The 27,506-nt window shown below is 40.9% G+C and overlaps 1 protein-coding gene across 3 annotated transcripts; it reads left to right on the top strand.

Annotated features, from left to right (window-relative positions):
* The first annotated feature begins 307 nt into the window (after nucleotides 1-307).
* Nucleotides 308-26,752, top strand: LOC122555081 (uncharacterized). 3 transcript variants are annotated; one of them, XR_015752569.1, is made up of 4 exons: nucleotides 308-456; nucleotides 17,022-17,180; nucleotides 21,829-24,387; nucleotides 26,562-26,752. XR_015752569.1 is itself a non-coding variant. In XM_087978310.1 (3 exons), the coding sequence occupies exons 1-3, from the start codon at nucleotides 394-396 to the stop codon at nucleotides 22,837-22,839; spliced, it is 1,233 nt and encodes a 410-aa protein (XP_087834436.1). In that variant the 5' UTR covers nucleotides 308-393; the 3' UTR covers nucleotides 22,840-26,752. The 3 variants fall into 3 exon arrangements, 2 of the variants coding, with proteins under 2 accessions (XP_087834436.1, XP_087834485.1); XM_087978310.1 differs by having other exon boundaries at nucleotides 21,829-26,752; XM_087978359.1 differs by lacking the exon at nucleotides 17,022-17,180 and having other exon boundaries at nucleotides 364-456; nucleotides 21,829-26,752.
* The last annotated feature ends 754 nt before the right edge of the window (nucleotides 26,753-27,506 follow it).

Below are 27,506 nucleotides of genomic sequence, written 5' to 3' on the forward strand. Positions count from 1 at the left end.
ATTGGGAGTTTACTCATGTTGTAGAAGTACACTGTACCACACAAATTAGCATTTTTTTTTAATTGGACCATACTTTTCTATGCTTTAGGATGTACGTACCTAATTAGGTCTTCAGATTAATTTACCTGTCGGTGATTCCCTATAGTAGCCCGTTTCTCGCATTCAATTGTCTTTCTGCATTTCATTAAAGTCTACTTGAATAGCGTCCCGCCCTCTGGATTTTCCTACAAGCTCCTGCCAACCATGTGTCATTCCACCCACAGAGCTTCATTCCAAAGTTCCTTTTCTCACACTAAGCAAAAAATATAAGCTTCCCACAAGTACCGCAGCCTCCATAGATACATTAGGTTTATTGTCTCAGTCATTGCTGATAGCCCCGGGAAACGGAGAACAATGTTCAGAAAAATATTCTACTCATTCTGGGTGATGAACTACACTTGGTTAGGGATAGTGCTGGTAAGTCTTTTCTTTACATTCTCTTTATTAGCGAATCCAAAAGTCAGTCTTCAGCAGTTGTACAGAGGTCTGTATTCTGGAATTGGGTGGATCAACTTTTCGGGACTGTTCTCTTGCGTCTGAAACCAACACTGAGCACAAAACAAACTAATAGAAATCTATTTCTCTGTAAACTACTATATCGGCATTTTACCTACTCTGACATTACTGGTTGTGGTTAATTCTGGTTTCATTCTAGTTCTACTGGTTGCAATTCATAGCTATTCCAGCCTCTCAAAAACCAAAAACCCATTCAAAACTCCCTCATTCTACAATGATTTAATACACAATTTCAGGATAGAATAAAAAAAAAAGGGTGCATTGATATCCTAAGGTTTTATTTGCTTGCTTTGGGACCTTGAAGCATATTTTGAACTTTCCCTCAGGAGATTATAGAGTGTTGAGGTAAAATCTATGATGTGTGGAGAGTATCGTTTAACATGTCAACACATTGCTAAATATACACTGAACTGCACCATCAGCTACTCATACATGCATTGATCTTCATTTGTCATAACAAAATGAATGGAAAGAGCTTTGGGTGCAAATTTCGTGTGAGAAACAAGGTTGCATCCACAGCAACAAGTGGTTGACAATTAAGGGTTAAGTGATTCAAAATTATCAATCACTAAAGGAGGTGATAAGGTTGCCTGCTGAATGAGAACGGAAAATCTCAAACTGGGGTGCTGTCAGATATTCTTCACAGTACATAGTAAATGGTCAGGACATAGTGCAGGGAGAATCGCTTTGCAGCCAGAAGTATGGACAATAAATGATGAAAATGAAAATGTTATTTCCATGATGTCTTAGAATGTGCTAATGTAGAATCTTGTTTTTATTTTCATGATTCTTTCCAACTTCACTAAATTTCAATGAATTAAATTAGCATATAATCAGGTGACTCCTTTGTTAAAATACGGTATGCGGTAGTTTTATTTTTTCTAGATTGCCTTCATTGATACTAAATAGGTACTTTCCAAATATATTGTTACATAGACTTCTATAGTAGTTAAATAGTTCCTTATTATTTTATGCCTTTGGTTAGTCATGGGTTTGACTGTAACAGCTTCCCCCTTCCGAACAATAGGAGCCTGAAATTCTTGATGGGTCCAAAATGTAATGGAAGAACATGATTATGGTTATTATAAAGAACTTCCCACATAATAGATGGTCTCATTCTATGTTCTCGAAAGTGAGGAAGAAATAATTTATATTGCATGCCATTACATCTCTTAGCACATTTCAATGCATGTCATATGTATTCCAATTGGTTGGATTTTGCAATAAAAATAACAAACTAACCAGTGTTCACTGCTATTTGTGTGAATTGGACAGCGCCCAATTAGTGACCACACATGAGTTATTAAATAAATGAAGATATTACAATCCAAATGCGAAAGTTGCAGAACTCTTGCCAGCCTACCATCTGACACAAGATTTAAACAGTGCAAAGTTGCTCTTTTTTGCTCATCAATATGAATTAAACATGTCAGAAAGATCAATTCTTGTTCTTTTCAGTATTACTACTCTTATGATGGCAAGGTAGTCTTAATTCTTACTTAATGATCTATCTGGCTTTGAAAATTAAATTTAACAAGTGTAGCGTCTCAGTCCTTTTAATTGTTTATTGAAGACCTTTAAAAGTTAAAAAAATTCCAATTCACTAAAATCCTTTTCTCACTGTATCTTTCTCCTTCTCTCCCTTAATCAAATCTTTGTCCATCTCTTTGTTTTGTTTTCTGTACCAAAGTTTTCATGGTATGTAAAGTTCTATTAACACTTCCCGGCTCACTGTTTGTGTTGCTCACTGACAATTTTTGATCTGATTAGTAAGCACACTGCATAGTCGCTTGCATTTGTTCACATACATCCTAGATTACTTGAAGAGGGTGCTGAGTTCTTGTATGGTTCTTGAAGTTTGAGTACACAAGTCCAAAGGAAGTACAAGCAAGTCTGTCGAAGGCTGTTGCTCTCTCTTCATCGCTGTCTGCAAAATCTAGGCCAAGGAATTATTTTGAATTTACCGATGGTAATTGGATAATGGTGACAGCCATCTTACTTAGAGCAGTTCCCCACAAACAGCAATAGCAAGGTTGACCAGTTGTTGGTGTTAGTATGAAATGAACAAATTTAGTTGTAGCTATAATTCATCACAAATGAAATTTTACTGACAGAAGTTCATTTTCTCAGTATTCTCCGTTGAGGCAATATTTGTGTGAAATTATGGTACTGATGCTGTGTGACACCTAAATAATTCAAGATGTTTGCCTGGATTACATATGTTGTCAGCTTCTAAAGTGTTTTGCACAGAGACATTGCATGAGTATTAAAGATTAAAGCTGGAATTCTCCCTCACCACATCCCCTCATCTCGACCACCATTCCCCCAACTGTTACCCCAACCACACACATAGAAGCAGATACTCACATAACCACACTCACAACTAAGGGCTCACTTGACTACAATTAAGAGAGAGAAAAATTCCACTTAAAAATGTCTTCTACTTTTCCTGTTTTTGCTCAGTTAAAATATTAATTGTATTCTACTCTTCCAACATATATCTAAATCTTACAATAGAACTAACATGTAATATGGTTGAAGTTAATATATTTGCCTAATGAATGCTACAAATTGGGAAGTGCTTTATAATTCAGCATTTGGCTAAGTGCACTTCAAAATTCAAAGGAAGATATTTTGACATTATGGGACTAATGGGGTTTTAAACAACAAATTCCATGTTAGTCATTTTTCATTGGAAATAAAGTAAACTGAATTCAAGTAACCATGACAACATCAGCAAAACTCTTCACTGTTCACTGAGCCTGTGACAATTCTGATTCAATGCCACGTCAAGACAAACTTGGAGTCCCTACAGATGTTGCCTGTGGGAAACGCCATCTGTTTCCTGGCAGCTAAATACTTATATAAACTTTTAGTAGGTTGATTTTCAATTCTACTTGTCAGACTTTTATTTCTTTTTTCCACTATCATTTTCTCCCCAACTTTCCTAAAGTTTCCGACTCATATTGAAGCAGTTCTACTGAAACTGTATCCAAGTGGCCTTTCCTCATGTGTGAGCCTTAACTGTGAGTTTTAGTAGGCTGTTCAAATATCATGATCCAGCTTTCATCTGGTACCTATACAAGTGAACTTCCAGCAAGTATTATCAGATAACAATTAAGAGCAGGAACCCCATCCTCCATTTAATCCCTCAATCTACACCATTTAAGAGGCCTTCCCTATTCCACATCGCCTCCAACCTACCTCACTCCAGATGGTTACTGACCATTGCAGTCAAAGAACACTGAGGTTATTTGTACAAACCTCTCACAGCAGACCCAGTTTGACCAACCTTGCTGAAATGTCTGCAATTTTATGATTAGATTAGATTACTTACAGCGTGGAAACAGGCCCTTCGGCCCAACAAGTCCACACCGACCCTCCAAAGAGCAATCCACCCAGACCCATTCCCCTACACCTAACACTATGGTCAATTTAGCATGGCCAATTCACCTGACCTGTGCATTTTTGGACTGTGGGAGGAAACCGGAGCACCCGGAGGAAACCCACACAGACAGGGGGAGAATGTGTCAACTCCATACAGACAGTTGCCTGAGGCGGAAATTGAACCCGCGTCTCTGGCGCTGTGAGGCAGCAGTGCTAACCACTGAACCCATTGGATTTCAAACTAGTGGCATACCAATGTAGTTACTTTTGTGAAGGGCTAAGTAAGAGGCTGCAGTGTCCTCCTGAAACCAAAACCCAATCTAGTATATGTCAGAAAGCAGGTGACTGCAAACTCCTGGAATGTCAATGTAATGTTGTTGATACTGTGGGGTTTACAATAAGGGAGTAAACATTGAAAGGCATGTTTTGTATTAAGAATAATCAAGGATGGCTTTTAGTTTAGAAATCTAAAGACTGATTGTTTCTCAGGCAGTTTAGGAAGAGACCTGAGCTGACCAGTTAGGAAAGTATGTAATTTTATTTATACAGTAATCAGTATAAAACCGTACAGGGAAAGCACAGTTGACCTGGTATAAATGTTTACCTTGTGAAACTTTGAGGCCATAATACTTGGTTAGAAACCTGTAGATTATTAAAAAGCTGAGAAAGTCTAAGGTTTTAGTTTCTTGAGTATGGATCTACGAGGACTTCACAATTCACAACACAACTGGGGAGAAGCTGTTAAGTCAAAATTAAAGATTTGATATAGAAGGGTAACGTCTCTGGATTTAACACCATTAGAAATAGGAGCAGCAGTAAGCTATTTGGCCTGTCACACCTGCTCTGTTATTCAAGAGGATCATGCCTGAGCTGACGTGCCTCACATTCATTTTTCTGCAAGTTTCCTGTAATCTTTGATTCCTCTACCGATCAAGAAACTAGCTATCTCACTCTTAATTTTACACAAGAACTCTGCCCCACAGTTCTCTGTGGCAAGGAGTTCCAAAGACTTACTGAAATTCTGTAAGTTCTACATTAGGGAAAAGATGATACTTTGTTTTGCTGTATGTTATAAGACGTTGTGAATTGCATTAGCGTTACTGTCACAAGTACTCAGATGAGGACAGTGAAAAGTTTACAAGTCGTCACTTGTGATGCCATCTTAGGGACAAAGGTACAGAATCTTCAGTGCAACTTCTTAGCGAAAAAAAATTAGAAAATGAAGAAATAAATAGTCCAGCATTGCAGATTGTAGGAATAAATTAGAAAATCGAGAAATAAAAAGTTCAGAACAAGTTTCAGTCTGCGCTTGACATTAACATAGCTTGGTTTGTTTCGTTTTATATTTTTTGTGCAATGACATTATTTTTATCAATAAAGGAAATCTGCAAGCTTGTCTGAGGTTTCTGTGAATGGCCACCACATTTTCTTTACAAATTATCCATCAAGCCAAATTTCATTCTGGAATCTGATTTGTCCAGTAGCACCATCATCTAAGATCATGACATGGTTAATAGACACATGGGAGAGTGCACTTACAAACTGACCCATAGCACAGCCGATTCTAACTGCACTATATATATCATTAGTTTGACTGGAAGGATGAGAATCCAGTTTCAAGGTCCATTTAGATTAGATTAGATTCCCTACAGTGTGGAAACAAGCCCTTCAGCCCAATAAGTCCACACCGACCCTCTGAAGAGCAACCCACCCAGACCCATTCCCCCTGATTAATGCATCTAACACTATGGGCAATTTAGCATGGCCAATTCACCTAACCTGCACATCTTTGGACTGTGGGAGGAAACCGGAGCAAACCCACGCAGACATGGGGAGAATGTGCAAACTCCACACAGACAGTCACCCGAGGTTGGGATCAAACCTGGGACCCTAGTTCTGTGGGGCTGCAGTGCTAACCACTGAGCCACCGTGCCACCCAGCAATAACAAAGGCAGGACTAAGAATGAGGTTCTATGGAAGAAGTTTGAGAAATTGAGCTTTAACTTAAAAAGCTGAAGGTCAACAGTAATAATTTCTGGATTATTACCTGAGCCAAACTCAAATTGTCATGGAGTCAAATCGACTACAAAATTAAACACATTGCTCAAGGAATATAGCAAAACACATGACACTGACACTGCTACTTGGGAGGGAGGGGATGGGCGCCACAACAGCTGGACTGGGATCAACATCCTGGTGAATTGTATAAATAGAAGCCAATAGCACACTTGAAACTAAAAGGGCTTCAGGAAGTGTGGAGCCAGGCAAAAAGAAAATTGAAATTTAAAGATGCAAGAGATTTGTGTCATCATGTGGCTAACGAGAAACAGAGGAGGGGAGCAGGAATTGTCAGTATGTCTTATGTTAAGATCCATGCAAAGCTTGTGGCAAAACCAAAGTTAGAGACTGCTTATCTCAATACACTAGGCATTCATAACAAAATCGATAAAATATCAACACAAAGTATCCAGATTTAATCACCATTTCAGAGTTGTGGAGCAAGACTTTCAGTTTTGATCAAGACCTCAATATCGGGGTCAAATTGGAATCATAAACCTGTGGGAAACAGTCAAGCAAAAACTTTTTTTTCCCCCAAATTGGTCAATTAGTCATGATAGAAGTCGTCCAGTTTGGAAGAAACTGCAGGTTCTAACTTAGAGATTGGGGTGGGGGAAGCTGGGGGGTTGGCATCACAGTTACAAAGCAGTCTCTCTGCAAATTTATTAGCATTTACATGAAAAATGAGCTCAGCTACTATTGCGAAAGCAGATCCGTTTGACCACCGTCTCACCTCTGGAAAAATTGCCTGGGTGCAGGATGGCATCACAAATCTTGCCTGCTTACCTGTCATCACATAGCAGTGAAACTTCAGCCCACACTTTCCAGGGAACCAGAATTGCGGTATCAATATTCCAAAGTGCACTATATTTCAAAAAAAGCAGCATAGAAAATGAGGATGATGTAAGGACCTCAGTAGGAAGGGAGTTTTGCTCAAAAGATCCAGGTGTCGAACCAGTTTGCATGCACATAGAATCATAGAGTCATAGAGATGTACAGCACGGAAACAAACCCTTCGGTCCAACCCGTCCATGCCGATCAGACATCCCAACCCAATTTAGTCCCACCTGCCAGCACCCGGCCCATATCCCTCCAAACCCTTCCTATTCATATACCCATCCAAATGCCTCTTAAATGTTGCAACTGTACCAGCCTTCACCACATCCTCTGGCAGCTCATTCCATACACGTGCCACCCTCTGCATGAAAAAGTTGCCCCTTAGGTCTCTTTTATATCTTTAGGTAATAACAATGACTGCAGATGCTGGAAACCAGAGTTTAGATTAGAGTGGTGCTGGAAAAGCACAGCATTTCAGGCAACATCCGCGGAGCAGTAAAATCGACGTTTCAGGCAAAAGCCCTTCATACAGCTGTATTCCTGTATTCCTGATGAACGGCTTTTGCCCGAAACGTCGATTTTACTGCTCTTTGGATGCTGCCTGAACTGCTGTGCTTTTCCAGCACCACTCTAATCTAAACTCTTTTATATCTTTCCCCTTTCACCCTAAACCTATGCCCTCTAGTTCTGGACTCCCTCACCCCAGGGAAAAGACTTTGTCTATTTATCCTATCCATGCCCCTCATGATCTTATAAATCTCTATAAGGCCACCCCTCCATCTCCAACACTCTAGGGAAAACAGTCCCAGCCTATTCAACTTCTTCCTATAGTTCAAATCCTCCAACCCTGGCAATATCCTTGTAAATCTTTTCTGAACCCTTTCAAGTTTCACAACATCTTTCCAATAAGAAGGAGACCGGAATTGCATGCAATATTCCAACAGTGGCCTAACCAATGTCCTGTACAGCCACAACATGACCTCCCAACTCCTGTACTCAATACTCTGACCAATAAAGGAAAGCATACCAAACGCCTTCTTCACTAACCTATCTACCGGTAACTCCACTTTCAAGGAGTTATGAACCTGCACTCCAAGGTCTCTTTGTTCAGCAACACTCCCTAGGACCTTACCATTAAATGTATAAGTCCTGCTAAGATTTGCTTTCCCAAAATGCAGCACCTCACATTTATCTGAATTAAACTCCATCTGCCACTTCTTAGCCCATTGGCCCATTTGGTCAAGATCCTGTTGTAATCTGAGGTAACCCTCTTCGCTGTCCACTACACCTCCAATTTTGGTGTCATCTGCAAACTTACTAACTATACCTCTTATGTTCACATCCAAATCATTTATATAAATGATGAAAAATAGTGGACCCAGCACCAATCCTTGTGGCACTCCACTGGTCACAGGCCTCCAGTCTGAAAAACAACCCTCCACCAGCACTCTCTGTCTCCTACCTTTGAGCCAGTTCTGTATCCAAATGGCTAGTTCTCCCTGTGTTCCATGAGATCTAACCTTGCTAATCAGTCTCCCATGGGGAACCTTGTCGAATGCCTTACTGAAGTCCATATAGATCACATCTACTGCTCTGCCCTCATCAACCTTCTTTGTTATTTCTTCAAAAAATTCAATCAAGTCTGTGAGACATGATTTCCCATGCACAAAGCTATGTTGACTATCCCCTAATTAGTCCTTGCCTTTCCAAATACATGTACATCCTGTCCCTCAGGATTCCCTCCTACAACTTGCCCACCACCGACATCAGGCTCACCGGTCTATAGTTCCTTGGCTTATCCTTACCATCTTTCTTAAACAATGGCACCACATTAGCCAACTTCCAGTCTTCCGACACCTCACCTGTGACTATTGATGTTACAAATATCTCAGTAAGAGGCCCAGCAATCACCTTTCTAGCTTCCCACAGAGTTCTAGGTATACCTGATCAGGTCCTGGGGATTTATCCACTATTATGCATTTTAAGACAAGCAGCACTTCCTCCTCTGCAATATTGACATTTTTCAAGATGTCACCATCTATTTCCCTACATTCTATGTCTTCCATGTACTTTTTCACAGTAAATACCGATGCAAAATACTTGTTTAGTATCTTCCCCATCTCCTGCAGCTCCTCACAAAGGCCACCTTGCTGATCTTTGAGGGGCCCTATTCTCTCCCTAGTTACCCTTTTGTCCTTAATGTATTTGTAAAAACCCTTTGGATGAGGAATAGCAAGAGTCAGAAAACACTGTGTGAGTAGTTTATAATCCACCCCCCAACAGTTGTTATGCCATTGGGCAGGGTATTATGTAAGAAATGATTGGCACTTGTAACAAAGACAATGCAATAATGCTGGGAGACAGAAATATTAATATAAGCTGGGCAATTCAAATTGGTAAATGTATCTAAAACATAAGTTTATAAAATGCTTTGGTAGCAGCCTGCTGAGACAATATATTATCAATACATCTCAGGATAAAGCTATTGAAGGTCTAATATTGTAACTTGTAAAGCTTTCTGAAGCCATTTCTTTTTTAATGTGCGAGAAAGTTAGTTTTTGGAGACTAATGGAAACTTATTTATTTCTGGAGAGTTTTTAACAAGCATACAAACTAACCTTCCGTTAGAAGGATCTGCAATTTTGGAGTGTTTGGCTCAGAGGAAACATCTTTGGTTTAAAGAAGATTTTCAGCTCAGGTTTTCAGAAAACTTAATTGAAGCTGCTTGTATAAAACTATTTCTCCTGAAGAAAGGAGCTAGTTTAGAACTGCTAACAAACAGATTGCAATTGTATAAGGAGTTTAGTTTGAGAGTTCCAGAACAGAAGTGTTTGGTCTAAGGTCAGTTTTATGAAGAAAAGTGTAATAGGCTATTAGATTCACAGGATTGAGATTAAAGCCTCAATTTAAGCCTTATAGATGTGTTAGAGAAGGGAGTTCTCTCTGGTGTGAGTACTGTAAAGAAGTTTACCATTAGCTTTGAAATATTTAAACTTGTGTTAAATATAAATAGCTTGGTTTATTCTTTTTTATCATCATTTCTAGTGCATAATGGACTTTTGTTTTCTTGTCAAAACAAATTATTCAGAACTGCATGTTTGTGTTTTAGTGAAAGACCTCTTTGTTAAAGTCCAAAAAAAAATCAGTCAAGCTAGATTTCAATCTGGAATCTGACTTGTCCAGTAATAACACCAGCTGGGATCTCAACCATGACAGCTCAGTGGTTAGCACTGCTGCCTCACAGCGCCAGGGACCCAGATTTGATTCCAGCCTCAGGCAATTGTCTGTGTGGAGTTTGCACATTCTCCCTGTGTCTGCATGGGTTTCCTTTGGGTGTTCCAGTTTCCTCCTACAGTCCAAAGATGTGCAGGTTAGGGTGGATTGGCCATGTTAAATTGTCCATAGTGTTCAGGAATATGTAGGTTAGGTGCATTGGTCAGGGGTAAATACAGGGTAGAGGGAGTGGGTCTGAGGGGTTTACTCTTCGGAGGATCGGTGGGGAGTTGTTGGGCTAAAGGGCCTGTTTCCTCACTGTAGGGATTCTACGATGATGATTCTATGTAATTGTTCTCTTTTGAATGGCAATGAGAAATCCCCTCATTTATTCTTTTTCCTCGTCATATTGTTCATTGCTCATTGAAATTGAAAATGTGAAATTCTTATGACCAACTAAAAACGAATGCGCAAGACCATGAACTATGATGTAATGAGCAGAGAACATGCTCTTATGTAGATCACTGGCACAGTGTGAAATGAGGCAGATTCCTGACATGAGGGTGGCTTGTTCCTCGGAGCTTCAATTTTACAATGCAGACCCCAGCATCTCGGAGCAGATTCTATGGACAGAAATTCACAGAATATCGGACATGTTCCAGCCTCTCCACATCCTCATGACATAACTTTGACCCACTTCCAGTACAGTTCTCCATTACAAGCACCTTTTATTTTAATACTGCAGCCATTTTGCACACAGCGGCAGACAGCCATCTTAAGGATTAAACCAGGGTGTATTTCAGAACTCTTCGCTTGCTCTCTCAGTACCTTTGAGCCTATTTGGATATGGATATCATCTCTGTCTTTCCTGTTTGCAATCTGCCTTCTCGTTCAGAACTTCAAGATTCACAAGACTTACCAGGATATTGCCCGTTATGGAAGGTTTGAGTGATAAAGGCAGGCTGAATAGGCTGGGACATTTTTCACTGGAGCTAGGTGATTGAGAGGTGACCTTATAGAGGTTTATAAATTAGGAGGGGATACAGATAAAGTTAATGATAGGTGTCTTTTCCATGGAGGGGATATTCAAGACAAGGGGGCATATTTTTAAGATGAGAGGAGAGAGAATTTATATAGAGGGTGGTTCATGTGTAGAATGAACTTCTTGGGGAAGTGGTGGGTGTGGGCACAGTTACAGCATTTAAAAGACACTTAGAACATGAAAAGCAAAGGTTTTGAGGGATATAGAGGTGATAATAGTTAAGTTTAGGTTTATGTTCGGCAGGGACTGGTTGGACTGAAGGGTGTGTTTCCCTGCTGTATAACTCTCTGACTCAATGACTTCTGTCTAGCCTTGCCATTTATTCTCGACACAAAGTGAGGGAACTTCTCATGATTGTCAGCAGTGAGAGCACCTCAACAGGGTGGAGCTATCGCTGTACAGTACCTTATAATGTCGATATCACAACTGCAGCATGTGCCAGCAGTTTACTTGCCAAATACACTGAATGTACTTCAACCAAATGGTAGTCTCAAAGTCTAGACAGAATAGTCTTTAGTCAAGTCAAGGGAACAGCCTTCAGTCAGAAGGTACCAGCACATTCAGTCAGGGGTAATGTCCAATAACAGTCCAGGGGCTTGGACAAGGTCAATCAGACCCTTGAAGTTGTTAGGGTCAGGGGCTCTGCATTACTACAGACCAGGGAGTGGACTATGGTCAGTTCTGCAAGTCCAGTTCAATCAGTCCAGGAATTCGAGATAAATCGATTAGGAAGCCGCTCAAAGATCACTCAAGGTCACTCAAGGTCACTCATCTGCCAGGACTGCCCATCCAAGTCAGTCAAGGAGTGGCCCATGGTCAGTCCTGGGGGTCAGCTGATTGAAAGTCAAGAGGAGTTATCAGGGGTCACTGAGGAACTCAATTCTAGAGACTGGAGGCAGCTTTCTGGGTTGCAGTGGGGACAATAATTCTGAGCTGGGAAAACTCAACATATAAACTGGGGGATGAGACAACAGTTCTCTAAAGGCATGGGGTACTATAGGAGAGGCTGACATCGATGGTCATCCCACCCTGGGGTACAGTGCGGCATGATGATAATCAGTTGTAGAGCCAGGACTCACGGGTAATGTTGGAGAGTAAGTCATAATTTAAAATGGTGTATAAGAACAACTGGAATCTCAACATTGATGGGCTCAACAGGGAGTGCAAGGAAGGAAGAACTATGGGGGATTCACATGGTAACTAGGCTGAGCCTGTGACCGACTCAACTAAGAAAGACTTGTGTTATTTTCCATCATAGAGTGAATTGTAATTGTACTCTGGAAGTAAAAAATAGCTGCAACCACTACAGGTGTTGGGGGGGTAAGTGTTTCTTTTTCTGCCTGAGCACATGGGCTGTGCATGTGAGCAATGAGAGGCCATTCAAGGGCCAATTGTATTAATGAGGCCCTTACACGGCACAGGAAAAAGATATCTGTAGTGCGGGTGCCTGCATGCAAAATATATGTAAAGTCAAACTGTGCGGGATACAAATCCTGATCACAATCAATCTTGACCATGTCATTGGTCATTGCAGATTGAAGATAGACATCTTGCAAAGCAGAAGTAATCACAGCGACCATAAATATGGCATCCGCAGGTATTAATTCCCAAAGCCAATCCAAAGCCTCATAGACTGCACAAGGGTATGAAGCTGATTTCTTCTCACCATGAACCTTAACTATTCACCAACATGCATTATACTGTTCTGTCTGTGAGGGTGGGGTGTGGGTTGGGGAATGAGGTATCAGTAGTCATACAATGATTAAAATCTCCTTCCGTCATTGTGTGATGTGACATAAGCTGTATTAGTTGGAATGAGGCTAGTATGCCAAAGGTCCTGATAAAGGCATTCCATGGCTCTCCTTGTTGGAGTGCTCCATGTTCCACCGAATGGAGGACTATACTCACCAATCATTTATCAGTGATGCAAATGGCGACTGCTGTCACGAGTGAAAATCTGCTCTGTTTCTGATACTCCCCACATAGGTTCATTGGTATTGTTAGCATAGGATTCAGTCACAGCAGGAGCTATCATCGCTGTAGGGTACAGTGCTTCAAAGGTGCAGAGAAATGGAGGGGAAACTCTTGTCACCCCAAATCAAGGGCCACTAGCAATCGCCAGTAAATGGTAAAATGCCTTTGTGTAAAGAGTTCAATCAATGAAGGTTCCCTCAGGATGTGAGGAGGTACAGGAGAGCCAGAGTCTACTGTCCTTGATGACATTTCTTCCAGATTAACAAGGTAGAGTGCTGCCACAGACTAAAGATGTCCCAGCCCAATTTCACAGCATCCTGCCAACTGCCAGAGTGGGACCTGTGACCTGAAGGGGAAGGTGGTTATTCTACCCTGCAGCTGTCAAGGCACTCAACTGCTATATAACTGGATACTTCCAAAGATCCAATGGGGACCCGTGTGGGGATCACATAACCTTCAATCCATAAATATATCAAGGCTGCTCCTGATACAGTCTGTGCCAGGTCACAACACTTTATCTTATCTCCCCCATGATAAGGACAGTGCTGCAGCTGGGGCAATTGGCTTTGTCCACATCACTGTCTTCCTCTGGATGCAGGGCACTGCACATCACACTGAGAGTGCATTACTATAACACTTCAATGGAAAAGGATTCCATTTAATCATTGTACAAATCATCTGTGACTATTGGTACCGCACCTGAGAGATCTGCACCTGGTACCGTGAGAACTCTAATCCTCCTGTATTGTTTCACCAACTAGGTACCTTACAAAGATGGTTACTGAGCGACAATGCAGCCATTGCTAATGACTCCATCATGAAACCCCATGAATGAAGCCGAGCACAGGTACAATGCAGTCCAGTTTTCAATTGAGACCTTTGGACAGCAGACAACAATCCTCCTGAAGATTAGATTCTGATGCCAATATCAGTCTGGATGGTTTTTGTAGTTCAATGCAGCCACAATGTGCTCACTAATCCTAGCATGCTGTGGTCTGCACAACTGAATTAGGCAGACAGGGATGTGATGAAGGCTGAAGAGCTCTGAAAGCAGAAGGAAAAAAATAAGGACATTGAAAAGGAGGAACATCACCTTCAGCGTGATAGAGCTATACAGCATCGGGTATTACAAGCTAGACAGGGCTTACATAACAGCCCATCCCAGTCAATGTGAGTTGGCTGCAGTGATTATTAATTGACTGTACATTTACTGTTGAGTGACAGGCAAGCAGTCCCTATATGTAGTCAGAAATATATGCAGCTTTCATTGGTTTGGTTTTCCCTTTATGTTTGCTGCTGTTGAATAAAGATTAATGTTTTCAACTCCCAAGATGTTGATAAAGAGGCATTCAATGATGTTAATGTCATTGAATGGCAAAAATGATGGCTAGATTCTCTCTTATTGGACATTGTCATTGCCTGACAAAAGTGTCAATTGTTACTTGTCACTTATCAGCCTAAGCCTGGGAAATGTCCAGGTCTTCTTGCAATTGGACATTGACTGCTTCAGTATCTGAAAGGTCACAAATGGTGCTAAACATTGTTCAATTATCAGCAAATATCCAAGTTCTGACCTAAGGATAGAGGAAAGGTAATTTTTGAAGCAGCTGAAGATGGTTGGGCCTACCATGAGGAAATGTACCATGGGTACACTACCATGAGGAAATCCTGCAGAGATGTCCTGAAGCTAAGATGACTGACCTCCAACGACCACATCCACCTTCCTTTGGGCCAGGTATGACTCCAACCAAGCAAGAGAATTTCCCCCAATTAACCGTTGATTTGGTTTTGCTTAGACTGCTTGATACCACACTTGTTTTAATGCAGTCTTGATATCAAGGACTGTCGTTCTTTTGTCACCTCTGAAATTCAGTTCATTTAACCATGTTTGAACCAAGGTTGAAATGAGGTCAGGAGCTGAATGGCCCTGGCAGAACCCAAACTGGGCGTCACTGAGCAGGTTATTACTGAGAAGGTGCTGCTTGATGACACCTTCCATCACTTTACTGATGATCGAAGGTAGACTGATGGGGAGGTGATTGGTTGGGTTGGATTTGTCCCGTTTTTTGTGTACTGAACATACTTAGGCAATTTTGGCCATTATCTGGTAAATACTAGCGTTATAGTTGTACTGAAACAAGTTGACCATGGGAGCACAAGTTCTGAACATGTGATTTAGCAGGACTGCAGAGCTCAGGTCTGATCCATTGGCTATAGAATTTCTTAGTTCTGTCTATCACCTGCTGCTCTTGTGTTTGTCACATAAGTAGTCCCATTTGGTAGCTTCATTAGGTTAACATCTTATTTTTAGGTATTCCTGGTGTTATCCCAGGCATGTCCTTTTGCACTCTTCATTGAACCAGTGTTGATCCTCTGGCTTAATTGTGATTATAGCACGGACGACATATCAGGCCATGAGGTTATGGATTGTACTGGAGTATGTTTCTGCTACTGGTGATAGCCCATGGTACCTCACAGATGCTCCATTGTATGCCTGTTCAAAGTCTATCCCATTATGATACTGTCACACAATATGATGGACAGTATCCTTAATGTGAATACGGGACTTTGTCTCCACAAGAACTGTGCAATGGTCACTCATATCAACACTGCCGTGGAAAATGCATCTGCAGTAGGTAGATTGGGAAGGATGAAGTTTAGCAATTATGTACTTTCAGACTTGATCAGCTTGGCCAGTAGTGAACCACTGTTATTGATGGACATTGAAATCCCCCATCCGGAGTATATTTTGTATCTTTGTCACTCTCGTGCTTCCTCCAAGTGGTTCTCAACATGGAGGAGTACTGATTCTTCAGCCAAGGAGGGGCAGTACATGGTAATCAACAAGAGATTTCCTTGCCCATATTTGACATGATACCAGATGAGACCATGCTTGGTGCACAGTGCACACTTTTGGTCTCCATATTTATGACAGATATATCTACTTTAGCAACAATACAGTGAAGGTTCATTAAATTAATCCCTTGGCTGAGAGAGCTGTTCTGTGATGAGACACTGAGTAAATTGTGAGTTTAGAAATGTAAGAGTTGATCCCATTGAAACATGCACGACTCTAGCAGGATAGATACTGAATGTTCCTTTCCCCCTTGCTGGGGAACGCAGAACATGGTGGTTCCGACTCATTATAGAAGGATGGTCATTTAAGACTGAGATGAAGAGATTTTTCTTCACTCAGAGGTTGGTGAATGTTTGGAATTTTGTACTCTCAGGTATTGCGGATGCTCTATCATTGATTAGATTCAAGGTTGACATAGGTAGATCTCGGGTCACTCAGCGAATCAAGTGATCAAAGGGAACTGTTGAGAAAGTCGAGTTAAGGTAGAGCAGCCATGATTCTATTGAGCAGCGACATAGCTTTGAGGAGTGCCTCACTCCTGATGAAGGGCTCTTGCCTAAAATGTTGATTCTCCTGCTCCTCGGATGCTGCCTGACCTGCTGTGCTTCCCCAACACCCCACTCTCGACTCTGATCTGCAGTCCTCACTTTCTCCCAGCTTTGAGAAGTCATCTAGCCTAATCTTGCCCCTTTCACATATATATTTATAGACTGAAGCATTTGATTGCTTCTTGGTCAGGGTGGCACAGGAGTGACTGGCAACTGCATTAATCATCCCCCACTACAGGCATACAGAGCTGAATGTCCACTAGAAGAGAGAGTAGTCTGACATAGAGAAATACCTCCAGAGAGCTATTAGGGCGTTCCTGTCTTGGCTTAAGTTCAGTTCACAATAAATTCCAGAAAGTTATTCTCTATCCCAGAAGTTCTCCTCCCCTGAGTTACTTTGCCTTGGATTTGCCAATGCTAATTTTTAATGCAGCTACAAAAGTAAAAGTGGTAAAAGCACTTTGGAAATTAAACTTATAAACAACCTTCTTTGCTTTTAAGTTGAAGTCTGTTTATCATTTTCTTGTTTTGTCTATTTTTCTTATTGTAGGCACCAGTTACTGGGCAGTCAACTGTTGGTGATGGACAGCAAGAATCAAATTCCCTTCAGAAGTATTTAGTAGCTGCTCTTGTCTTACTGGTTATAGTTTTGTTAGCGTGTGCTGCGGCAATCTTTGGAGTATCCCTCATCTACTTTAAACTCCTTCAGGTATTTTACATTTACTTTAAAAACATACACAAGGTAAAATCAAATTTTCTCTACTGTTCTACAGTTGCAAGACATGGCAGAATTATTCAACCTCATGGGCCTGTTCTGCCATTTAGTCAGAGCAAGGGCAGCACAGTGGCACAATGGTCAGCATGGCTATCTCACAGTGCCACAGGCCTGGGTTCAATTCCAGCCTCAAGCAACTGTCTGTGTGGAGTTTGCACATTCTCTCTGTGTCTGCGTGGGTTTCTTCCCACAGTCCAAAGGTGTGCAGGTTGGGTGGATTGGCTAGGCGAAATTGCCCTGAAATGTATGGGTTAGCTATGGGTAATGCAGGGTTAGAGGATGCTCTTTGGAGGGTTGGGATGGGCTGAATGGCCTACTTCTACCCTATAGACATTCTATGATTCAAGGCTGATCTGCATTACAAATTCATTGACACACCTCAGTTCCATGTCCCTCCATACGCTTCCCTAACAAAAGATCAGTTGATCTGTAGTTTGAAAGTGTCAATTGAGCCAGGGTTCACAACATTTGTAGGAAAAAGTTCCAGTTTTCTGCGATTTTGTGTTAAAAAAAAACTTCCAAATTTTATCCCTTGTTTATGCTATAATAAGTATAAAAGGTCTTCAATATGCATGTTTGTGAGTTATACAATTTAACAAGGCATTGTTAACCTGAAAATGGGCTAATTTCACATCTGTAAATTGCCACAGGAAATATAAAATGGGGTGTCCGTGCTGCTCTACAGAATCTGAGTGGGCATGGGTGTTGGAGGCCTGCTCACTATTTGAAACAATTAACAAGCCATTGAGTTTGTTAACAACCCACTCACCTGCATTTTGTCATTGTCCACCACCATGTTGGGCATGGGAGAAAGTTTGGGAATGTTTGCCGTCAGCTATGGTGAGTGGCACAGGGGCAGAAGGGAAGACCTGACACTAGGCCAAATACTACAGGTACCAACAGATTCAGCTGGTAAAGGTGGCAGCATCAGTATGTTTGTAAATTTTTACAAAATCTTTTCTCAGCCTACCTTAAAATTTTCAAACAGCCAGATTGAGTGCTCCAGGAGCTGTTAAACTCCTCCATTGCAAAATGTCCCAAACTAAAACTTATGAACATAGAAATTAGGAGCTGATCAGTTTGTGTCTGGAATTCCACATTCCCACCTATTCCATTGCCTAACAAGGATCTGTCCTTCTCCACCTTAAATTATTCAATGACCTCCACCTCTGTCCATTTTCTGAGGCAGAGACTTTCAAAGTCACACAAACCTCCAGGAGAAGATAAAATTCTTCTCATCCTTTTCTTAAAAGGTCAACCCCTAAATTTAAAACACTGCCCCCTCATTCTCAACTCACCACAAAAGGGAATATGCTTTCTACGTCCACTTTGTCAAAATCAATCATGATCTTATCCACTCAATCCAACCACTCTTTTGTCTTCTAAGTATCAGTGGAAGGACACTGAGTTTATGCAACATTTCTTCATTTAGACAGCCCGTTCAATCCAGATATCAATCTAGTAAACCTCCTCTGAACCATTTCCAATGCATGTTCATCCACCCTAAAATAAAGAGATCAAGCTTGCACATAGTGTTTCAGATTTAGTCTCACCAATGCCCTGTATAATTGAAGCATAGCATCCTTACTTCTATGCTCAATTACTATTATTGCAAGGAATAGCATTCCATTACCCTACTTACTTACTGCTATTCCTACATACTGTCTTTTTGTGATCTATGTGCTAGAACAGTTAAATCTTTCTGTGCTTCGGAATTTGGCAGTCATTTCCCATTTAAGTGAAATTCTGTATTTTTTAAATTCTTCTTGTCAAAGTGAAGAGTTTCACATTTTCCCATATAATAGTCTTGCCAGATTTTTGCCAACTTACTCACTCTACCTTTATCTGTCTGCAATCTGCTCTCTTTTCCATAGCATGCTTTCCGACATGTTTTGTGCCATCTGCAAATTAGCTCATTTCCATCCTTCACTCTTTTTATCTAAGTCAATGATGTTAATTGTAAAAGGCTGAGGCCACAGTACAAACCCATTCATCAAATCCTGCCAAACAGAAAAAAAAAGTCATTTATGCAAACTTTGTTTTCTATCAGCCAGCCAATCTTCTATCTGTGCTCATACACCATGAGCTCAGACTTTGCACGATGACCTTTATAGCACCTTATTCAATACCTAATGGAAGTCTGAGTACAGTACGTCTGCATCCATTACTTGATCCACTGCATGTGTTACTCTTTAAAGAATACCAATACATTGGCTAAACATGATTTCTCTTTCACAAAACAATGCTGACTCTTCCTGATTAACTTTTCTAAGTTCCCAGCTCTAACCTCTCTAAAACTCAATTCTAATATCTTCCCCATGACAGACATCAAGCTAACTGGCCCAAGGTTTCCTGCTTTCTGCCTCTGGAATAGAATAGACACAAGGGTTATTGTGGTTCTGTTCGCCGAGCTGGGAATTTGTGTTGCAGACGTTTCGTCCCCTGTCTAGGTGACATCCTCAGTGCTTGGGAGCCTCCTGTGAAGCGCTTCTGTGATCTTTCCTCCGGCATTTATAGTGACTTGTACCTGCCGCTTCCACTCATCCACAGATTCAACCAATAAGCACATTGACCTAGACCCAATATACCGGCCACTGCAGCGGACAGCTGGAACTGACAACCGGAAGCGGCAGATTCAAACCACTACAAATGGCGGAGGAAACATCACAGAAGCGCTTCACAGGAGGCTCCCAAGCACTGAGGATGTCACCTAGACAGAGGATGAAACGTCTGCAACACAAATTCCCAGCTCGGTGAACAGAACCACAACAATGAGCACCCAAGCTACAAATCTTCTCACAAACTTTGAACACAAGGGTTATATTTGCTACTTTTTAGTTGGATAGACTCTTCCCAGGATCTAGTTAATTTTGGAAGCTTAATACAAATGATTTGACAGCCTCATCAGCCATCTCTTCTCAAACCCCAAGATGAAGTCCACATGGACCTGAGGACTTGTCACCCTGCAGCTCTATCACATCACTTTGCATCTCTAGTCTGATATTTGTAATTTCACAAGTTCCCCTCTCCCTTCCACACTTTTTGTCTCCTCTATAGTCAAAACAGACGCAAAATATTTGTTAATTTAATCCAACATTTCCAAAACAAGGTTTAATCAGAGTTCTAATTACATGGCCCTAAAATTCCGTGGGATCCACTCCCACTAAAACATCGGTAAAGCACCCAAGAAACAGACAGAACCCACATAAATGGACGATCCAGCCATTCCAGTGCCCCCTACACATAAATGACTGGACGTCTCAATCCTGGCAGTAGGCTAGGACCCAGGTTGTTGGTGGTGAACAGCACAATTGAGATGAGACATGCCAGTCTCACCCAGAATGCACTCGGAAGCAACTCGTAGGATATAGGCCGTGCAAATGTCCTGAAACCAGGGGCTTCTTTTCTCTTTAAAATCAAAATTGCAAATTTAGTTCTTTTGCATAAGGATGCAAGAATGAAGGTTTGGACATGAGATGTAAGGTAAAGTTGCCAGGATGGGAGGAGGCACAACCATTTGAAGGACAGTTAAAATTGCCACTGACTAGGCAGCAAAACAGTATCCACTTGTTGAGCCATGTCAATATAGAGCTGTCAGAGTTCAGTGCTGGAGGACCCTGTAGCCTGTGGAGTGGCAGAGCCATGTTGTTTGCCCACGGAGGATGTCCCATCTGTTTGAAGACATCTGTTACATATTGGTGCAGTTTTCTCAGCTTTGAGTTCCTCCATTGAGCCAGGAACTGTGCGGGTCAGTTTTGTTTTTATTATTGGGATGGTGGTCATGATATATCAGATTGTCTGCTCAGTACAAACCCCACTTGATTTTTCATTCCATTGTCTTAATTGGGATGAAAACTGAAGAGGTTCCACAAAACGTGCCAAGTTATCCCTTCCACTAGATTAAAATGGAACATTACCTGCATATATTACCCGAACAGATCAAGCAAAATGCGACTCAGTGATGGATTCTTCAAATAATGCATAAACAAGGCATATAGACCTTACAAAAAGACACATTTTATTTGCCTCCAAATGTGCAGTGAAGTTAATAGTGGACTGAATCTGACACTTCTGTTGCCTCACTATTTCTGTCTATATCTACTATTCAGGCAGTTCAAAGCAAGTGAAAATATTCCAGAAGTTTCTGGGTAAATTCTGCTAAAGGTGTTGCAGTGAGATTAGGATGACCCTTGGTTCAATCCCTAGATTCTGCTGACTGCTGATTTCTCTGGTAGAGATACTACACTTGGTTTCAGTGGAAGAAGAGAGGTTTGAGTTCTGCTATGATATTTCCTATAATCAGCACACACTGCTTAGTTTCCAAAAGGGGATATATGTTACCAGAGATAGGTTCCTACAGCTAAAAATCAGAAGGGCTTTGATGGAGAGATAAATAAAAGGGGGAGAAATGAGCAGGAGAATTGTCAAGGTCAAGGAGCTTGGGGACTTAGACTTTTTAAAACAAAAGACTGTCCAAAAACATGTGCTGTTGTCACAATTTAAGCCCTTTTCTACTTTTTAATGTCTAAATAAGCCAATTCCTCCCATTATAGAGTGCAAGCAATTACACTTTTTGTTTCAGATCAGAAAAATGTTGTCAGAAAAAGATGACGAGACATACGCACAGATTGGCGCAAACCTGGCTCACATTACACAAATGAGAAAAGATCAGGACTTGATCAATATGAATGGGAATGTGAAAGGGAACAATTGCATTGGCCAAGTGGAAATTGGTAAAGAACATGATACAGAAGGGAGGTCGACCAAGTCTTCCTACCTCAAGCTCCCTGATGGAACCACTTCAGCTAAGTCTCCTGACAAAGCAATGCTTGACATGGATTCATCGAAAGATTCCAGTGTAAATGGGGTCAGAGATGACAGTCGGTTAGCAGTCAATATCCCAAAATATGCCTCCCCACCTTCTTACAGCAACGCTATCAGGAATGGTTCACGAAATACTGTGACACAAGTGGAAAAACCAAAGGGGAACCATGAAAGTGTAACTCAGAGAGAGTCGAATAATTCCCAGAGCAATGTGCTTCAGCAGTCGACAGGATTGAGAACGTTCAGCCCGACTTCAAACAGTGGCTGTGCCGTCGCTCAAACCATTCAAAAACCTGCAAAAAAGCCTAAGCCTGAAACAGGACATTTGGCGACAAACCCCCCAGAGGGATCTTCTCCTGATTCCAGCATTTACGCAATTTATGATGTGCCTCGGCCTTGCCTATGCTCCTCAATGTGCCGTGGTGTCGTCTGGCACACATCAACTTTTCAACACAATACTCTAAAGCGCTCCCTAAGTGAAATAGGTCCCACAGCCTTTGAACTACCACTTGAAATGCTTCAGGATAACAAGTACGCTGTGCCCAGACCAGTGACCTTCCCAAGCAATGTGAATTATGAAACTGATTTTAAGAATCTGGAGAAGTGTTCATCCAAGGATTCTGGTGTCCTGTCGTATGTGGATTCCCAGTTGCTAGATTTGATCCCTGAGGGAAATGAACCTCATCTTGAAACCAAAAGTAATCTGGAAAACAAACAAAGACAAGCAGCTGACAAGGAATCGCCCGGAGACACGAGTTTATTTATTTAATAAAACTGTAAAATTAGGAGCCCACAAAAAAACATAAAATGAGTGGCGTGCCTTTAAAATTTGAAAGAAGAAATTAGCCTGTGCACTTTCTTAAGATACAAATGATACCACGTGTTGAACTTAAGTTGTTCATCTAATTTATTGTTGGCAATAAGTTCAGCCAACCAGTGTTCATTAAATGAAAGTATGCTAATTTACCAACTTTTAAGAGCTCTATAAACCATGCATCTGCAGCAAATACCATCTTGCTTCAGTTTACAAGATTGAATGACACATGACTGAGAGACAAATTGTTAAATCAATGGAAGTATTTATGAAAAGACAAGAGTCTTGAACACTCAAGCAGCAAAGAATTTCCTTTAGAACAAAACAAAGACTCCGCATATTTCTATTATGGCATTAATCATGCATAAAAATTGATTATACATCATTGATCCAAAGATTATGTTACAAGGCATTTCGTGACATTGTGATGTCCGGTTCTAAACATCACCTTCAGGAAGGATACTAAAGCCATGACAAAGAAACAAATTACAGGAACAAAAATTGGGAGTTTCAGTTCTCCAAGGAGACAAAAGAGGTTGAAGTCGTTCGACCTAGAACAGAAAATGTTAATGGAAAATTCATAAAGTTCAAAATGATGATGGATTCTGATAGAGTAGGTAGGTGGAAACTGCCCCCACTGGCAGGAGGTGTACAAGGGATTTAGGATTATTAAGAAAATAATCAGTGGGGAGAACCTCTTTTCACACAGCAAGGTGGTGAGGGACGTACTGCCTGGAGAAGGGGTTGGAACACCAGTACCAGACCTGCAGGCTTCATATCTGCAGCCTTCCACTCACCTCAGACAGCAAGTGGTCGCTGCAGAGGTGCTCAGAGGGACATTATTTTGGGTGAGTAGGAATCTACCACAGGGAAATCAAATTACAGTCCTGGCACCCAGCTAAGTCACATAGGACAGTCTTATGATCTGAGAATGGTTGGTCCAGGACAGGGACATCTAAACTTTCTTGGAGGTCCCAAGGACCTTTCTCCTCCTGCTGCGAGTTTCACTTGGTGAGAAAGCTACAATGCCTTCTCCACCAGTCACCAGTTAAGGTCGAAGTCAAGGATCACCAGGCCCTGATTTTCATATTTAAAGAAGGTCTGGAATGACTTGTACGCATCCTTGCCACATGTTGATAAAAACAGGCTACACCAAAAGGCGGTGGGAATGAAGAGGGCTTTGACCAAACGAAACTGTCAATGTTAATTGCTTGATCTCAACACACCCCTTCCTACTGCTCTTTCTACCAAAGTTTAAATTGTTCTTGCCGAGTTCATTAAACAATTGGTATCTAAATATATTTCCTGTAGATTATGCACAGTATAGACATAGGTATCCTGAATACTTACCTTCGTATCTTTGTACATCATTCATCCCTAAAAGTCTCCAAGTCATCTGATGAAGAGCTCATTATCATTTCCAAAACTGATGAAAAAATGGTTCAAATGAAAACTGAAGGACGTCTGCTAGCAAAGTTGGAGGAAGGGGTATTTAAAAAAAAGGTAAGGCCATAAAGTCACTTGAGGGGTAAGGTTGAGAAGTTGGGACCTTTACAATAACCTCAGGTAGGTGTGGGAACTAAACCCTTGCTGCCAGCTTTACTCTACTGTACAAACCATCTGGCCAACCAACAGAGCTAACCAACTGCTAGAAGAAATGCAAAAATACCAACAGGTGCAATTTAGGATACTTTTTCCTCCACAAACCCACTTTGGCTGTCTAAAGATATGGATTTTTTTAAAAAAATTTATATCCAAGGATGCTTTTATGCACCATTGAATGTGTTTTTTCCACCACCAGTTACCTCATTACAATTTTCCTTTATCCTTCTCCAATTGGTTACCATTATTTCTGACTCAAATACCAATTTTACTCAGTATATCTCTATCATATTGCATTCAATTGCAATTAAAATTCCCCAGTCCATCCAGAACAAGAGTCTGAACAGAGCAAGCAATTTCATAAGTTCATTACCTAATCAAATTGAGGGATTGTAAAATTAACAGTTGAAGAACTGATCAATTGTCAGTTGTAGATCTCTCAATTCTGAAATCATACTTGTGTTCAACCAGGATCTCCAATATGACAGGGTCACAAGCATTACCACCTCCATCCTGTAGAGACAGAGATGTTCTGTGGAAATGTTACAAGAGTGCTGGTCTCCTGTGCTGACTGGGTTTAGGGACGTGATGCATGACAAGCAAGTTAATGATTTGGTTAAGTTCCTACTGTGGATTGCTTGTCCAGATAGGCTTTCTGTAGTGTCAAGAATTTCCTCATCACAGTGTTCTCCTTTGAGTACAACCCAAGATGGTACTCTATCCATCTCTCCAGTGATGACCACCCCACCTTTGTTGTCAATAGAGCAGTTTTCATTGCCAATGGATCTATTACCTTTTTGATACCTTTATACATACCTCTAGAATTCTCTATTCCAAAGAACGTCAGGATATTCTGGCAAAGTTGTAAGCTGTAGTCATTGGCACACTGACCAGCAATCTGAGCTCTCAGCGCACTCAGAGATTTTTCACTGAGTTCTCTCGCATAATTAATGAGAGCAGTCTGTTTGACTTCAATGGACAGAGAAGGAAGCCATGAAATTGTCAGCATTTTCTTTTAGTTTTATTTCAAACTGCGAAGAAAGTGTAAATTAGAGTAGGTAAGTTCAATGCCAAATTAGGTACAGAAATAGAAACAGAGAGAGAACAACATTCAATTAACAGAGCAGGACGAAGACATACCTAAGAAAAGTTTTGAAATAGCATTTTCAATTCTCCATTTTTGAAATCTCAATCCACAAACTTATTAGTTTCCACAGTAGTAAAAGTTATTTTCCCTTCCAGAGGCTGATAGCATCAACTTACACTTACCACATGGTTGAAAGGTACTTAGAATGGAATGTATAAAATGTAACTTTGTGTTGAATTTAATTTGCATCTACGAAGCAAACACAACAAATTTCCACATTCCATAGATTTAATTGAGAATTAGGCAGCAAAGGTCTCATTTTTAGGAGGCAAATGGAACAGCAGCACAACACAAACAGCAAGGTTTGCATTTTTAGGTTAACATTACATTTGCTTCTCTGCTGAATTTTGCCAAGACATCTGCACATTGACAATGGTGAGTGCCATTATTTTTGTATGAAAATCTGGCCGATTTTTACCATAATGCAGCAGAGACAGATTTCAGCTTTGCTTCAGTGATCATATACTTGCCTCTGTATCAGAGGCTGGATCAGAACCTGACTACGTATTCTAGGCTGCAACTTCCATGCATTGCTAAGGAGTGGCATTGTGTTGGGCGTGCCGTCTTAAAGATGAGATGCCAAACTTGCTCTGTTAGGTGAATGCAAAAGAGAATGGTGTCTTAACCTATATGTAACCCTCATGCAACATGGCTAAACATAGAATACTTAGTTGTTTGTAGAACTCTGCAGAGTACAGGTTCAAGATGCATTGCCTACATTACAACAATGACTGTAAAGTGGTTGAGGACGTCCTGAAGTGGTGCGATGCTCTGAATTATTATAAGTGCTTTCTTTCTTTGATGGGTTATTAATGTTAATTTTTACTGTGTAAAAATTTGAATATTATTCATTCACGTTGATTTATTGAAGATGTGTATATTGTTGTTTTTATAACTTCTGCATTAAATCCATTTTGTTTGTATTTAGACATCCTGCTCCCAGTTCGACACATATATGTTTTTCAATTGTTTCTCTATGTACATCCCTGCAACGTTCCGGTACATATTGTGTTCCTTCATTTACTGCAGACTGACATTGTGAAACTTATAAATGTAAAAGATAGCTTGGTTACTGTAAATAATTGTAACTTAGTATAAAAATCCAATTAAAAAATCTTTTCCTAATTTTTTTTTGTTGTTCACAGCATTTCCAGCCGTGTGTTTTTTTTAGCTTAATTTATGGGATGTGGGTTTCACTGGCTGGGCCAGCATTTATTACCCAGAAGGCAGGTCACAGTCAACCACATTGCTGTGGGTCTGGAGTCACATGTGGGCCAGACCAGGTAAAGATGGCAGTTTCTTTCCCTAAAGGGCATTAATGACCCAAATTTTATCCCCCCTGACAATCAATTCAAAGCCAGTGCTAGACTCTTAGTTCCAGAACTTGTTTTTATTGAATTCAAATTTCACCATCTGCCATGGCAGGATTCAAACACAGGCTCCCAGAACATTGCCTGCATCTCTGGATTAACATTCCAGTAATAATGCCACTAGGCCATCACGTCCCCTGTTAACTAGTTTAAGGCCCCAAACACACCTTCAGATGTAGCAGTGTTTTACTTGTTCAATCTAGTCCACCTTTTAATCAAAAAACAAAGAACTGCAGATACTGGAAATCTGAATCAGAAACTGATATCGCTGGAGAAACTCAGCAGGGCTAGCAGCATTTGTGGCAGAGTCTACTTTTTGGATCCAGTGACCTTTCTCCAGAACTTCTGGAGAATGGCCATCGGACCCGAAATGTTGACTCTACTTTCTCTCTGCAGATGCTGCCAGATCTGCTGAGTTTCTCCAGCAAAATCAGTTTCAGTAGTGTACCTTTTTGTAGCCAGGTAAGGGATTGAAGAATAAGCAGCAGTTAGGAAATAATGAA

Source organism: Chiloscyllium plagiosum, unplaced genomic scaffold (genome assembly GCF_037043375.1).
Source record: "Chiloscyllium plagiosum isolate Xiang-an unplaced genomic scaffold, Cpla_swu_hap1 HiC_scaffold_1, whole genome shotgun sequence".
NCBI lineage: Eukaryota > Metazoa > Chordata > Chondrichthyes > Orectolobiformes > Hemiscylliidae > Chiloscyllium > Chiloscyllium plagiosum.